General features: G+C 40.9%; 1 protein-coding gene across 1 annotated transcript in view; it reads right to left on the reverse strand.

The window, feature by feature from the left end:
- The window catches only part of LOC128657274 (gastrula zinc finger protein XlCGF26.1-like), a 422,529-nt gene that overhangs the window by 9,846 nt on the left and 397,255 nt on the right, over window positions 1-15,428 (reverse strand). The window contains exons 4-8 of the mRNA XM_053711554.1: window positions 14,598-14,745; window positions 14,152-14,250; window positions 13,845-13,931; window positions 8,291-8,395; window positions 3,613-3,720 (exon numbers count right to left, since the gene is read on the reverse strand). Coding sequence (XP_053567529.1) covers window positions 3,613-3,720; window positions 8,291-8,395; window positions 13,845-13,931; window positions 14,152-14,250; window positions 14,598-14,745 — 547 coding nt within the window. The remainder of the gene's footprint in view (window positions 1-3,612; window positions 3,721-8,290; window positions 8,396-13,844; window positions 13,932-14,151; window positions 14,251-14,597; window positions 14,746-15,428) is intronic.

Genomic DNA, 15,428 nt, shown 5'->3' on the forward strand with positions numbered 1-15,428 from the left:
CACACAAGTACACTCACCTGTGTCCTGTGTCCCTCACATGTCACACAAGTACACTCACCTGTGTCCCATAGACACATCACACATGTACACTCACCTGTGCCCTGTATTCCTCAGACACATACACTCACCTGTGGCCTGCATCCCTTACATGTCACACACGTACACTCACCTGTGCCCTGTGTCCCTTACATGTCACACAAGTACACTCACCTGTGTCCCTCGGACACATCACACACAAATATTCACCTGTGTCCCATAGACACATCACACATGTACACTCACCTGTGCCCTGTATTCCTCAGACACATCACACACGTACACTCACCTGTGGCCTTCATCCCTTACATGTCAAACACGTACACTCATCTGTGCCTTGTGTCCCTCAGACACCTCATACACATGTACACTAACCTGTGCCCCTTACACATCACACATGTACACTCACCTGTGCCCTGTATTCCTCAGACACATCACACACGTACACTCGCCTGTGGCCTGCATCCCTTACATGTCACACATGTACACTAACCTGTGCCCCTTACATGTCACACACGTACACTCACCAGTGCCCTGTGTACCACAAACACATCACACACATACACTCACCTGTGCCCTGCGTCCCTTACATGTCACACACGTACACTCACCTGTGGCCTGCATCCCTTACATGTCACACACGTACACTCATCTGTGCCCTGTGTCCCTTACATGTCACACACGTACACTCACCTGTGCCCTGTGTCCCTCAGACACCTCACACATGTACACTCACCTGTGGCCTGCATCCCTTATATGCCACACACGTACATTCACCTGTGCCAAGTGTCCCTTACATGTCACACACACTCACCTGTGTCCCTCAGACAAATCGCATGCGTACACTCACCTGTGCCCTGTATCCCTCAGGAACATCACATATGTACACTCACCTGAGCCCTGTATCCCCCAAACACCTCACACACATACACTCACCTGTGCCCTGTATCCCTTACATGTCACACACATACACTCATCTGTGTCCCTCAGACACATCACACACATACACTTGACTGTGCCTTGTGTCCCTCAGACACATAATACATACACTCACATGTGCCCTGCGTCCCTTACATATCACACATGTACACTCACCTGTGCCCCTTACATGTCACACGCGTACACCCACCTGTGCCCTGTATCCCTCAGACACATCACACATGTACACTCACCTGTACCCTGTGTCCCTTACATGTCACACACGTACACTCATCTGTGCCTTGTGTCCCTCAGACACCTCATACACATATACACTAACCTGTGCCCCTTACATGTCACACACGTACACTCACCAGTGCCCTGTGTCCCTCAAACACATCACACACATACACTCATCTGTGCCCTGCGTCCCTTACATGTCACACATGTACATTCACCTGTGCCCTGTATCCCTCAGACACATCACACACATACACTCACCTGTGCCCCTTACATGTCACACACATACCTGTGTCCATCAGACACATCACACACGTTCACTCACCTGTGCCCTGTTTCCCATAGATACATCACACACGTACACTCACCTGTGCCCCTTACATGTCACACACATAAACTCACCTGTGTCCCTCAGCCACATCACACACGTACACTAACCTGTGCCCTGTATTCCTCAGATATATCACACACATACACTCACCTATGCACTGTGTCCCTCAGGCACATCACACACACACACACTCACCTGTGGCCTGCATCCTTTACATGTCACACAAGTACACTGGCCTGTGACCTGTGTCCCCCAGACACCTCACACACATGTACACTCACCTGTGCTCCTTACGTATACACTCACTGGTGCCCTGGGTCCCTTACATGTCACACACATACACTTACCTGTGCCCTGTGCCCCTTATATGTCACACACATACACTCACCTGTGTCCTTCAGACACATCACACACATGCACTCACCGGTGCTCCCTTTCCCACAGACACATCACACACGTACACTCACCTATGGCCTACATCCCTTACATGTCACACATGTATACTCAACAGTGACCTGTGTCCCACAAACATCTCACACACGTACACTCACGTGGCCTGCATCCCTTACATGTCACACATGTACACTTACCTGTGGCCTGTATTCCTCAGACACATCACACACGTACACTCACCTGTGGCCTGCATCCCTTACATGTCACACACGTACACTCACCTGTGCCTTGTGTCCCTCAGACACATCACACACATACACTCACCTGTGCCCCCTACATGTCACACACGTACACTCACCAGTGCCCTGTGTCCCTCAGACACATCACACACATACACTTACCTGTGGCCTGCGTCCCTTACATGTCACACACGTACCACCTGTGCCCTGCGTCCCTTACATGTCACACACGTACACTCACCTGTGCCCCTTACATGTCACACATCAGACACATCACACACGTACACTCACCTGTGCCGTGTATCCATCAGAAACATCACACACGTACACTCACCTGTGCCCTATTTCCCATAGACATATCACACATGTACACTCACCTCACATACGCACACTCACCTGTGCCCTGTGTTACACAGACACATTAAACATGTATACTCACCTGTGCCGTGTATCCCACAGACACATCACACACGTACATTCACCTGTGCCCAGTTTCCCACAGAAAAATCACACATGTACACTCTGTGGTGACATTTTATCACTGGAATATATTAAATATAGCTCACAGATTTTATACCTGGCAATTCACATAGCTGGTTTTAAAATTGAATATTCAAGTAGTTCTTTGGCCTAGTGTCTGTCTAAATAGGACACTCCCAATAGCCTTTGAATGGCATTTGATAAACCACTCCCTATTGAATTGGGGTATAAAAAAAACTGGAACACCAAAACCTCTCTCTCTTTCTTATCTTGTTCCTGCTGAAAAGATGGCTGATGGTGGACACACTGGAGGATGTGGTTAAGTATATTCCTATGATTATTTTAGCAGTGTTGCACAAATTGGGGTTGTAGTAGAGTTGCCCTGTATTAATTATTTGGACTGTTTTGCAGTAAAATAGATGTGTATATATAGCTGTAAATCTTTCTCTTATTAGTAACATATATTGATTCCTAATAAACTGTTTGTAAATAATGGAGACTCTTTTTAAAGTGTTTATTTCACAACTTACTTGTATTGATTTAGTGGTTTTACCATAGAGATTTAGTACTAAATTAGAATTATATTTAGTATAAAGTAAAAATATTTTAAACTAAACTAATTAATAACCACACACTCACCTGTGCCCTATATTCCTGAGATTCCTCACATACGTACACTCACCTGTGCCCTGTGTCCCTCAGACACATCACACACGAACACTCACCTGTGGCCTGCATCCCTTAAATGTCACATATGTAAACTCACCTGGGCCCTGTGTCCCTTACATGTCACACACGTACACTCACCTGTGCCCTGTGTCCCTTACATGTCACACACGTACACTCACCTGTGCCCTGTGTCCCTTACATGTCACACACGTACACTCACCTGTGCCCTGTGTCCCTTACATGTCACACACGTACACTCACCTGTGCCCCGTGTCTCTCAGACACATCACACACATGTACACTCACCTGTGCTTATATTGTCACATATTTCCTGTTCTGCAGCTCCTGGCATATTTCTTAGCCACTGATCTTCAGTTTGTTTAGTGTTACATGAAATCTTAGCATCATTTACACCTGCAATAAAAAACAAACAAACAATCTAAAGAGCCACTATTTACAGTGTCAATGGTCTCTTTTAAAAATTTAAGATTAAAATAAAATGTAAAAAATTGTGTAATTTAACTAAACCTGAGATCACTATCTGTCACATCTGGAAGAAGTACCATGTAGTAACAGCATAAGTACAGCATGTAGTAAAGCAAGTTAGCTGGGATTTAGTGACTTTACTAGCTGCAAATACACCCCCACCGTAGCCAATCAGAATTCCCTTGTATATTAAAAATAAAATCCATTATAATGTTTTTCATTAAAACATCCCATATGCTTTGCAAATGCACTCATATCACAATAACACCCGTTATACCTGACATGGGGACAATACAGCACTAGTATTCCAACATGGCTCCTTGACCTGACATGAAACAATACAGTAATAGAATTCCAACAGCACCCAAAGTTCTCCCCAGGACCTTTTTAGTGGGTGCACCACCCAGCTGATTTTACCGACTACTCGCTAAAAGTTTAGCTATCTTAAACTAAAATTAGCTAATATTAAAAACGTTAAATTTGTATTGCACAAATTATCATTAAATAGATTCTGTTCAATTTTTAATTTCGGCAAGATTACGAGTTGTGCGTTAGGGTAAAAAAGCAGCGTTAAGAGGTCCTAACGCTGCTTTTTTATGCCCGCTGGTATTACGAGTCTTGAAGGTTTAGGGTGACCGCACACTTCTTTGGCCTTACCGCAAAACGACTTCCGTAAACTTCATAAAGTCTTTTTTCTATGGGACTTCCATAGCGCCAGTATTACGAGTCTGTCCTGGGAGGCCAAAAAGTAAGCGGTACACCCTACCCTGTCAACAGTCCTAACGCATTTAAAAGTCAGTAGTTAAGAGTTTTATGGTACAACGCCGTAACATAAAACTCATAACTAAAGTGCTAAAAAGTACACTAACACCCATAAACTACCTATTAACCCCTAAACCGAGGCCCTCCCGCATCGCAAATACTAAAATAAAAATTTTAACCCCTAATCTGCCGCTCCGGACACCGCCACCTACATTATATTTATTAACCCCTAATCTGCTGACCCCAACACCTACATTATATTTATTAACCCCTAATCTGCCGCCCCCAATGTGGCCGCGACCTACCTACACTTATTAGCCCCTAATCTGCCGCCCCCAATGTCGCCGCCACTATAATAAACATATTAACCACTAAACCGCCGCACTCCCACCTCGCAAACATTAGTTAAATATTAACCCCTAATCTGCTGTCCCTAACATCGCCGCCACCTACCTACATTTCTTAACCCCTAATCTGCCGTCCCCAACGTCGCCGCCACCATATTAAAGTTATTAACCCCTAAACCTAAGTCTAACCCTAAACCTAACACCACCTACTAACAAATATAATTTAAATAAATCTAAATAAATATTCCTATCATTAACTAAATTATTCCTATTTAAAACTAAATACTTACCTGTAAAATAAACCCTAAGCTAGCTACAATATAACTAATAGTTACATTGTATCTAGTTTAGGATTTATTTTACAGGCAAGTTTGTATTTATTTTAACTAGGTAGAATAGTTATTAAATAGTTATTAACTATTTAATAACTACCTAGCTAAATAAAACCTAACCTAAGTTACACTAACACCTAACACTACACTATAATTAAATAAATTAACTAAATTAAATACAATTACCTAAATTAAATTAAATTAGCTAAAGTACAAAAAAACAAACACTAAATTACAGAAAATAATAAACTAATTACACCTAATCTAATAGCCCTATTAAAATAAAAAAGCCCCCCCAAAATAAAAAAAAACCCTAGCCTAAACTACCAATAGCCCTTAAAAGGGCCTTTTGCGGGGCATTGCCCCAAAGTAATCAGCTCTTTTACCTGTAAAAAAAAAATACAAACAACCCCCTCAACAGTAAAAACCCACCACCCACACAACCAACCCCCCAAATAAAATACTATCTATTTTAGATTAGGGGTTCATAAGTATAATGTAGGTGGCGGCGATGTCAGGGGCGGCAGATTAGGGGTTAATAAGTGTAAGATTAGGGGTGTTTAGACTCGGGGTTCATGTTAGGGTGTTAGATGTAGACATAAAATGTATTTCCCCATAGGAATCAATGGGGCTGCGTTACCGAGTTTTACGCTGCTTTTTTGCAGGTGTTAGACTTTTTTTCAGCTGGCTCTCCCTGTTGATTCCTATGGGGAAATCGTGCACGAGCACGTTACACCAGCTCACCGCTGACTTAAGCAGCGCTGGTATTGGAGTGCGGTAATGACCAAACTTTTAACGACGGGTTTCTGAAAACTCATAATACCAGCGCTGTAGGTAAGTGAGTGGTGAGACAAAACTGCTCGTTAGTACCGCATAGCCTTTAACGCAAAACTCGTAATCTCTGTGTTTGTGTTTTGGATAGCTGAAAATGGTAAAATATCACACAACCCCACCCTGCTACTTCATAATGCCACCTGACTTGGCTGGCAAAATTTTCTGTGGAGAACACTGAGCACCTATATCTGACATGAGGATAATACAGTACTAGTATTTCAACAGCCCCTATACCTGACATGCTGACAATAAAGCACTATAATTCCAACAGCTCCTATACCTGACATGGGGAAAATACAGAACTAGTATTCCAAATGCCCCTATATCTGACTTGAGGACAATATAGCACTAGTATTCCAACAGCCCTTATACCTGACGTGGACAATACAACTGTTGCATTTCAACAGCCCCTAAACCTGACATGGGGACAATACAGCACTAGTATTCTAACAGCCCCTATACCTGACATGGGGACAATATGCAGCACTAGTATTCAAACAACCCCTATACTTGACATAGTGAAAATCCACATACAAACATACAGATATGCACATGGAAACATGCACAGACACACTACACAAGCACACACAGTCAAAACCTAATTACGTTATACAAACAAATACAATATTATAGAAAGGTTTCTGGTCGTTCTTAATAAATGTATCTGAAAAATAAATGTTCACCCATAGGCCACATCTCTGCATCTGCATGTGTGTCCCCACATGTACAGCTCATTAGCATACACAATTCAGCTAGGTACACTACTACACGCTATTACAATTTCCATGTTCACTGCTGCTGCCACTTCTCACCACAGTAATTATTACTAATATTGCCTTTTTTCATATGTGTGTTGTGCTCAATGCATCTGCTTGGTTAGTTCTATATTTAATGCTGTCGCTTGCTGGAAGAATACAATGTCCCTTTAAAACATTTTCCACATAAAAATAGGAACATGCTTCTCTTCTGGTCTTTCACATGTATGATAGAGGGTTTAAATACGTCTCTTTAACTCACAATATAAAGACAGGACAAACAGATGTGATAACTCCTTTTTATGCAAGGAGAAAGACTGGCTAAAGATCTCAGAACTTCCCAGAAATAGTCGTTGTGAGAGTGTGGCACAGCATAAATTGACAGATACATCTTTAAACTTCCAAGGTAGATACTTTGTATCATAAAGGAAATAGTATCTTCAATGTAAAATTATTAAGATTGTAATGTAGATTTCCCACCATATGGTGGAAGCGTCCCTCTGTTTTTGTGAACCACACTGCAGTGTACAGGAAAACAACACAGGGTGATACAGGCTGAAGATTCACAGCAGGAATGTCTGTAAACTTAAGTACTGCCAGCAGCGATTCAGGTTTATGAATTGGTGAGTTACCAGTGGTGGTTAGAAGAGAGCAGATCTGTCTTTGTACAGGTGCAGCAGAAGGAAAAGTAAACTTCAGCAGCTCCAAGAAATGGGGAAAGGAACTTGCTCAGTTGTAAGAGGTTAGAAAACACAGCTCCTGAGATACTATACACACTGGCTCTATAGTTACTGATAGGAAAATACACTGCAGGTGGAGAGGCTGGAGTAGGAGGTGCAACACAGAGTAGCAAGTATCCCCAGGATCCTCACTGAACAGCGGTCCTGCTGTTTTGTTACTGCAGTGGAAGTAAAACCTCTTGTTTTGCTAAAGGATTTATCTATCTAGCAGTCAGAACCAGGAGAGGTTAAGCAAATCTTGTTGACAACTGAGAGGACAGGTCACGATTAATCTGAAGACAGAGGTAAGAACTCAGCAAGCAGAGTCTAAGAATGTTATGCAGAACACACAAGTGAAGTCTCAATGCAATTAGCTTGTTAACAATAAAGAAAGGATATTCAGGCTAGGCGGGGTTAAATGTGCTATGTGACATCATAGCTGGAAGAGTGGTGTTAAAGGTATATTACAAGCAGCTTTAAAGATAACAGCGATGTGAGATTTATTTTATGCTCCTATAAAGTGCTACCAGTGTATCCGCAGTTAGAAACACTAGAAATGTGACAACAGTCAGTGAGCATCAGGCTATATTGTACTGTGACACTCAGTGTGTGATTGAGGGGACACCCTGACTGGTGATATAATGTACAGTACTTACAGACAATAAGCTATAAAAACAAGGCAATACCTCATAAACAGAAGACACGTCACACATGTGCACTTACCTTCATTGTCACACACGTGCACTTACCTTCATTATCACTGTCACACATTTCCTGCATTGGAGCTTCCAGCTGACACGTTACACTCAGATCTTCTGTTTTAACATCTACGTCAGTATTAATATCATCATCATCTGTAAGAACATTTAATGCAGACAATATTTCATGGTTTAGGGTTTTATTTTACCCCAAAATCAACTAGTAATAGGTACTTTATAATTTCCTTACACCCAATATTTGAGGGATATTGAAGTTGTTCAATAATATCAAAATAGAGGGCATGTGTATGTACTATTCACATAAAGCAGAGGGTGAGAGATAACAGAGGGCATGTGTATGTACTATTCACATACAGCAGTGAGTGAGAGAGAAGAGAGGGCATGTGTGTACTATTCACATAAAGCTGAGGGTGAGAGAGAAGAGAGGGCATGTGTTTGTACTAGTCACATAAAGCAGTGAGTGAGAGAGAAGAGAGGGCATGTATGTAATATTCACATAAAGCAGATGGTGAGAGAGAAGAGAGGGCATGTGTATGTACTATTCACATAAAGCAGATGGTGAGAGAGAAGAGAGGGCATGTGTATGTACTATTCACATAAAGCAGATGGTGAGAGAGAAGAGAGGGCATGTGTGTGTACTATTCACATAAAGCAGAGGGTGAGAGAGAAGAGAGGGCATGTGTGTGTACTATTCACATAAAGCAGAGGGTGAGAGAGAAGAGAGGGCATGTGTGTGTACTATTCACATAAAGCAGAGGGTGAGAGATAACAGAGAGCATGTGTGTGTACTATTCACATAAAGCAGAGGCTGAGAGATAACAGAGAGCATGTGTGTGTACTATTCACATAAAGCAGAGGCTGAGAGATAACAGAGAGCATGTGTGTGTGTACTAGTCACGTGAAGCTTAAAGGCATACTGAACCCAAATTGTTTATTTTGTGATTCAGATAGAGCATGCAATTTTAAGCAACTTTCTAATTTACTCCTATTATCAATTTTTCTTCATTCTCTTGCTATCTTTATTTGAAAAAGAAAGCATCTAAGCTAAGAAGCCAGACAATTTTTTTGTTCAGACCATGGACAGCACTTGTTTGTTTATTAGTACGTGAATGTATCCACCAATCAGCAAGAACCCAGGTTGTTCACCAAAATGGGCCAGCTTCTAAACGTACATTCTTGCTTTTCAAATAAAGATACCAAGAGAATGAATAAAATTTGATAACAGGAGTAAATTATAAAGTTGCTTAAAATTGCATGCTCTATCTGAATCATGAAAGAAAAAAAATTGGGTTTAGTGTCCCTTTAAGGTTAAAGAAAAGAGAGGGCATGTGTGTGTACTATTCACATTAAAGCAGAGGGTGAGAGAGAATAGAGGACGTGTGTGTACTATTCACATGAAGCTTAACCCCTTTGTGACCAGATAATTTTTCAATTTTCTTACCGTTTGGGACCAGCGCTATTTTTACATTTCTGCGGTGTTTGTGTTTAGCTGTAATTTTTCTCTTACTCATTTACTGTACCCACAAATATTATATACGGTTTTACTATATATTTGCCATTAAATTGACTTTCTAAAGATACTATTATTTTAGACATATCTTATAATTTATTATAATTTTTATAAAATATGAAAAAATTTAAAAAAATAACACACACTTTTTCTAATTTTGACCCCCAAAATGTGTTACATCTACAACCACCAAAAAACACCCATGCTAAATAGTTTTTAAATGTTGTCCTGAGTTTAGAAATACCCAATGTTTACATGTTCTTTGCTTTTTTTGCAAGTTATAGGGCAATTTTTCACCGCCAAATGTGATCAAATAAAAAAAAAAAAATTGTTCCCTTTTTCACAAACTTTAGGTTTCTCACTGAAATTATTTACAAACAGCTTGTGCAATTATGGCGCAAATGGTTGTAAATTCTTCTCTGGGTTCCCCTTGGTTCAGAAATAGCAGACATTTATGGCTTTAGCATTACATTTTGGTAATTAGAAGGCCGCTAAATGCCACTATGCACCACACTTGTATTATGCCCAGCAGTTAAGGGGTTAATTAGGTTAGATCCCTCCTTGACCCCCCTCAAACAGCTCTCTTCCCACCCCCACCTCACAATTGTCACAGCCATCTTAAGTACAGGCAGAAAGTCTGCTAGTACTAAAATAAAAGGCTTTTTTTTCTATATTTCTTTTATAAATAGTCTGTAGTGTTGGATCTCCCCTTAGCACCCAACCTCCCTGATCCACCAAACAGCTCTCTAACCCTCCCCCCTCTACCTATTTGCCGCTATCTTGGGTACTGGCAGTACCCAGTTTCTAAAAAAAAAGAAAGAAAAAAAAAAAAGCCTTTTTTTATACAAAAAAATAAATAAAATAATAATAAAAAAAAACACACCGCCCCCTCGCATGCACTACAGGACCCGGATCCACGCTTGCAGGAAGTTCACCAGTGATAGGCCGCCCACCTGCCTCCCTCGGATCCCTCCACGCCACCAACGATCAGCACCATCACTGGCCGATGCAGAGAGGGCCACAGAGTGGCTCTCTCTGCATCGGTTTGCTGAAAAAAGGGTATTGCCCGATGCCTCAATATTTAGGCATCGCTGCAATACCCTGAAAGTGTCTGGAAGCGATCACAATCGCTTCCACCGCTTGAAACCCCAAAGGATGTGCCAGGCACATCCTTGGTCATTAACTGACACTTTTTGTAGGATGTGCCTGGCACGTCCTTGGTAGTTAAGAAGTTAAAGGGCCATTCCAGCCAAAATTGGATTCCACATAGATGTATTTCAGTTTTGAATAGAAGCATTTTTGTAATATACATAAATTAGCAAAAATGCTTCTAATAAAAGATATAGCTGTTTCAAAAGTGTATTTAAGTATGCACCGTGCACCAGCATTTTAAACACAGCACTTGCTCAGAGAGCCTAAAGTGCTTGTACCATCTGGTAATGACTCAATTTGTTAATTGCTGACATGATACAAGCCCCACTGACGCTCTGAGCAGATGCAGGATTTAAAATGCTGGTGCAGAGAATATCTAGCTATGCCTCACATGCATGTGCAGAAAAAAATCCTAACACTAAAACAGTGATAACTTTTACTAGAAGCATTTTTGCCAATACATGTATATTGCAAATATGTTTTTATTCAAAGATGTTTTCATCTATGTGAATTGATATTTTGACTTGAATGTCCCTTTAAGGTTAAAGAGAAAAGAGGGCATGTGTGTGTACTATTCACATGAAGCAGAGGGTGAGAGAGAATAGAGAGCATGTGTATGTACTATTCACATTAAGCAGAGGGTGAGAGAGAGAATAGAGGGCATGTGTGTGTACTATTTACATAAAGCAGAGGGTGAGAGAGAATAGAGGGCATGTGTGTGTACTATTCACATAAAGTAAAGGGTGAGAGAGAAGAGGGGGCATGTGTGTGTGTGTACTATTCACATAAAGTAAAGGGTGAGAGAGAAGAGGGGGCATGTGTGTGTGTACTATTCACATAAAGCAAAGGGTGAGAGAGAAGAAGGGGCATGCGTGTGTACTATTCACATAAAACAGAGGGTGAGAGAGAAGAGGGGGTATGTGTGTGTACTATTCACATGAAGCAGAGGATGAGAGAGAAGAGAGTGCATGTGTATGTACTATTCACATAAAGCAGAGGGTGAGAGAGAAGAGAGCGCATGTGTGTGTACTATTTACATAAAGCAGAGGGTGAGAGAGAAGAGAGCACATGTGTATGTACTATTTACATAAAGCAAAAGGTAAGAGAGAAGAAGAGGCATGTGTGTGTGTACTATTCACCTAAATCAGAGGGTGAGAGAGAAGAGGGGGCATGTGTATGTACTATTCACATAAATCAGAGGGTGAGAGAGAAGAGGGGGCATGTGTATGTACTATTCACATAAATCAGAGGGTGAGAGAGAAGAGAAGGCGTGTGCGTACTATTCACATAAAGCAGAGGGTGAGAGAGAAGAGAGGGTGTGTGCGTACTATTCACATAAAGCAGAGGGTGAGAGAGAAAAGAGGGCATGTGTGTGTACTATTCACATAAAGCAAAGGGTGAGAGAGAAGAGAGGGCGTGTGTGTGTACTATTCACATAAAGCAAAGGGTGAGAGAGAAGAGAGGGCATGTGTATGTACTATTCACATAAAACAAAGGGTGAGAGAAGAGAGGGCATGTGTGTGTACTATTTACATAAAGCAAAAGGTGAGAGAGAAGAAGAGGCATGTGTGTATGTACTATTCACATAAAGCAGAGGGTGAGAGAGAAGAGAGGGCAGGTGTGTGTACTATTTACATAAAGCAAAAGGTGAGAGAGAAGAAGAGGCATGTGTGTGTGTACTATTCACATAAAGCAGAGGGTGAGAGAGAAGAGAGGGCGTGTGTGTGTACTATTCACATAAATCAGAGGGTGAGAGAGAAGAGGGGGCGTGTATATGTACTATTCACATAAAGCAGAGGGTGAGATAGAAGAGAGGGCGTGTGTATGTACTATTCACATAAAGCAGAGGGTGAGAGAGAAGAGAGGGCGTGTGTATGTACTATTCACATAAAGCAGAGGGTGAGAGAGAAGAGAGGGCGTGTGTATGTACTATTCACATAAAGCAGAGGGTGAGAGAGAAGAGAGGGCGTGTGTATGTACTATTCACATAAAGCAGATGGTGAGAGAGAAGAGAGGGTGTGTGTATGTACTATTCACATAAAGCAGAGGGTGAGAGAGAAGAGAGGGCATGTGTGTGTGTACTGTTCACATAAATCAGAGGGTGAGAGAGAAGAGAGGGCATGTGTGTGTGTACTATTCACATAAAGCAGAGGGTGAGAGAGAAGAGGGGGCATGTGTGTGTACTATTCACATAAAGCAGAGGGTGAGAGAGAAGAGAGGGCGTGTGTATGTACTATTCACATAAAGCAGAGGGTGAGAGAGAAGAGAGGGCGTGTGTATGTACTATTCACATAAAGCAGAGGGTGAGAGAGAAGAGAGGGCGTGTGTATGTACTATTCACATAAAGCAGAGGGTGGGAGAGAAGAGAGGGCGTGTGTATGTACTATTCACATAAAGCAGATGGTGAGAGAGAAGAGAGGGCGTGTGTATGTACTATTCACATAAAGCAGAGGGTGAGAGAGAAGAGAGGGCATGTGTGTGTGTACTGTTCACATAAATCAGAGGGTGAGAGAGAAGAGAGGGCATGTGTGTGTACTATTAACATAAAGCAAAAGGTGAGAGAGAACAGAGGGCATGTGTGTGTGTACTATTCACATAAATCAGAGGGTGAGAGAGAAGAGGGGGCATGTGTGTGTACTATTCACATAAAGCAAAAGGTGAGAGAGAACAGAGGGCATGTGTGTGTGTACTATTCACATAAAGCAGAGGGTGAGAGAGAAGAGGGGGCATGTGTGTGCGTGGTATTGGCATGAAATAGAAGGTGAGAGAGAAAGGAAGACACAATATGTTTGTGCACCAAATAGATGTTATCATTGCAATCTGTTTATACTGAAGCTCATCATTTACATAGTAATTAATAGGGTTAAATCATTTCAGCATCTGAGTTTTCGAATTGTGAAGCTTATACCATAGATCACTCACCTGCAGAGACATCTGATGGCTGAATACTCTGTACAAGGTCTCCTTGTGATCCTGTGTCTAGATTTTCATTACTGTGACCTGTTAGTTCTAATAAAGAATACAATTAGTTTTTTGGTTAAATGGATTTAAGTGCAGTTATCTCACACACATCTGATTATGTAGTAATATTACACATCAGTATTTTATTATTTTAACTGGTCTGTCTTCAGGTCCATCATTTACATAACTATTAGTAAGGGTTAAATAATTTCAGAAGCTGAGTTTTCACTTTGTAAATACACATTAACAGCAGCCATAGATCTGTCACCTGCAGAGACGTCTGATGGGCTCTCCACTGGCTGAATATTCTGTACAAGTTCTCCTTGTGTTTCTGTGTCTAGATTTTCATCTCTGTGACCTGTTAGTTCTAATAGAGAATACATTTTTTTTTTTTGTAAAATGGATATGAAAATTTTTATTGCAACTATAAAAAGGCATCTTAAAATGTTAAGAACAAAAACAAATAATCTGTTACTTGTTGCGTTTAAAATATTTACATATATAAATTGATATACTGTATAATTGGTTTAACATTAATCCCTCTTGGACCTTTAAATGTGTATTTATTATTTTTGTTGAGTATAAAACTGGTTTATGATCAGACAGTTCATTAGATCACACATGACGAGTTAACTGTAAATTTACTCTGTGTCAGTCACGTCAGTAGTGAATGTGCATGTCCTGAGTGAGATATTTATTAGTACACAGCGTTACCTGAGCTCTCATTTCCTGGAATCTCATTAGTCCTTAGTGCTTGGTGAGTCTCCATCATGACGTCCTTGTAAAGCTCCTTGTGTCCCTCTATATACTCCCATTCCTCCATAGAGAAATACACGGCAACATCATCACACTTTATAGGCACCTGAAACACACACAACTCATTCAGGCCCTGATATTTTAAAACTCTCTGCTCAGGTGAGATATTCTAAAATTGTCCTCCAGCACTGCGAGATCCCTAGTGAAATTTTCAAAAGTCAGATTTGGCTTTACTTCTCCAAGGGGCGTTCCCTGCATATCTGTATGTAAAGGAGAGACAAATCCAGTGTAATATAGCACTGCATGATGTGACAGTTCTGCTGCATTTACACTTTGTGCTTTCTATATTATATAACTTTACACTTCAGATTAAACGTTATTACATTTAAACTTTGCACTTTCTATTTTGTATTTTATTTTGTATACAGCAGTGTAGTTAGGATTGTGATTTTACAAATTATTATTATAGAGCAGACTTCACAGAGGCCTTCCATAGAAAGTAAAGAAGCTATATGGATACAAAATTTCACAGAAGGTAACTGGAAAACCCCTGGGGCTGTTATAAAGGCTCTGAGTGCATAAAATATATATACACACACACATTATTATATATATATATATATATATATATATATATATATATATTTCCACTGTGTATCTGCACTCGCAATTCATAGATAGTCAGCAACCAGGGTGCTCAGTCAAAATTTCAATAAGTATCAAAAAGTAGGGACTGCACTCGCTGGATTCAGTTCAAATAATACCTTATTTATTCAATGATGACGTTTC

This window comes from Bombina bombina, chromosome 4, assembly GCF_027579735.1.
Source record: "Bombina bombina isolate aBomBom1 chromosome 4, aBomBom1.pri, whole genome shotgun sequence".
NCBI classification, from domain to species: domain Eukaryota; kingdom Metazoa; phylum Chordata; class Amphibia; order Anura; family Bombinatoridae; genus Bombina; species Bombina bombina.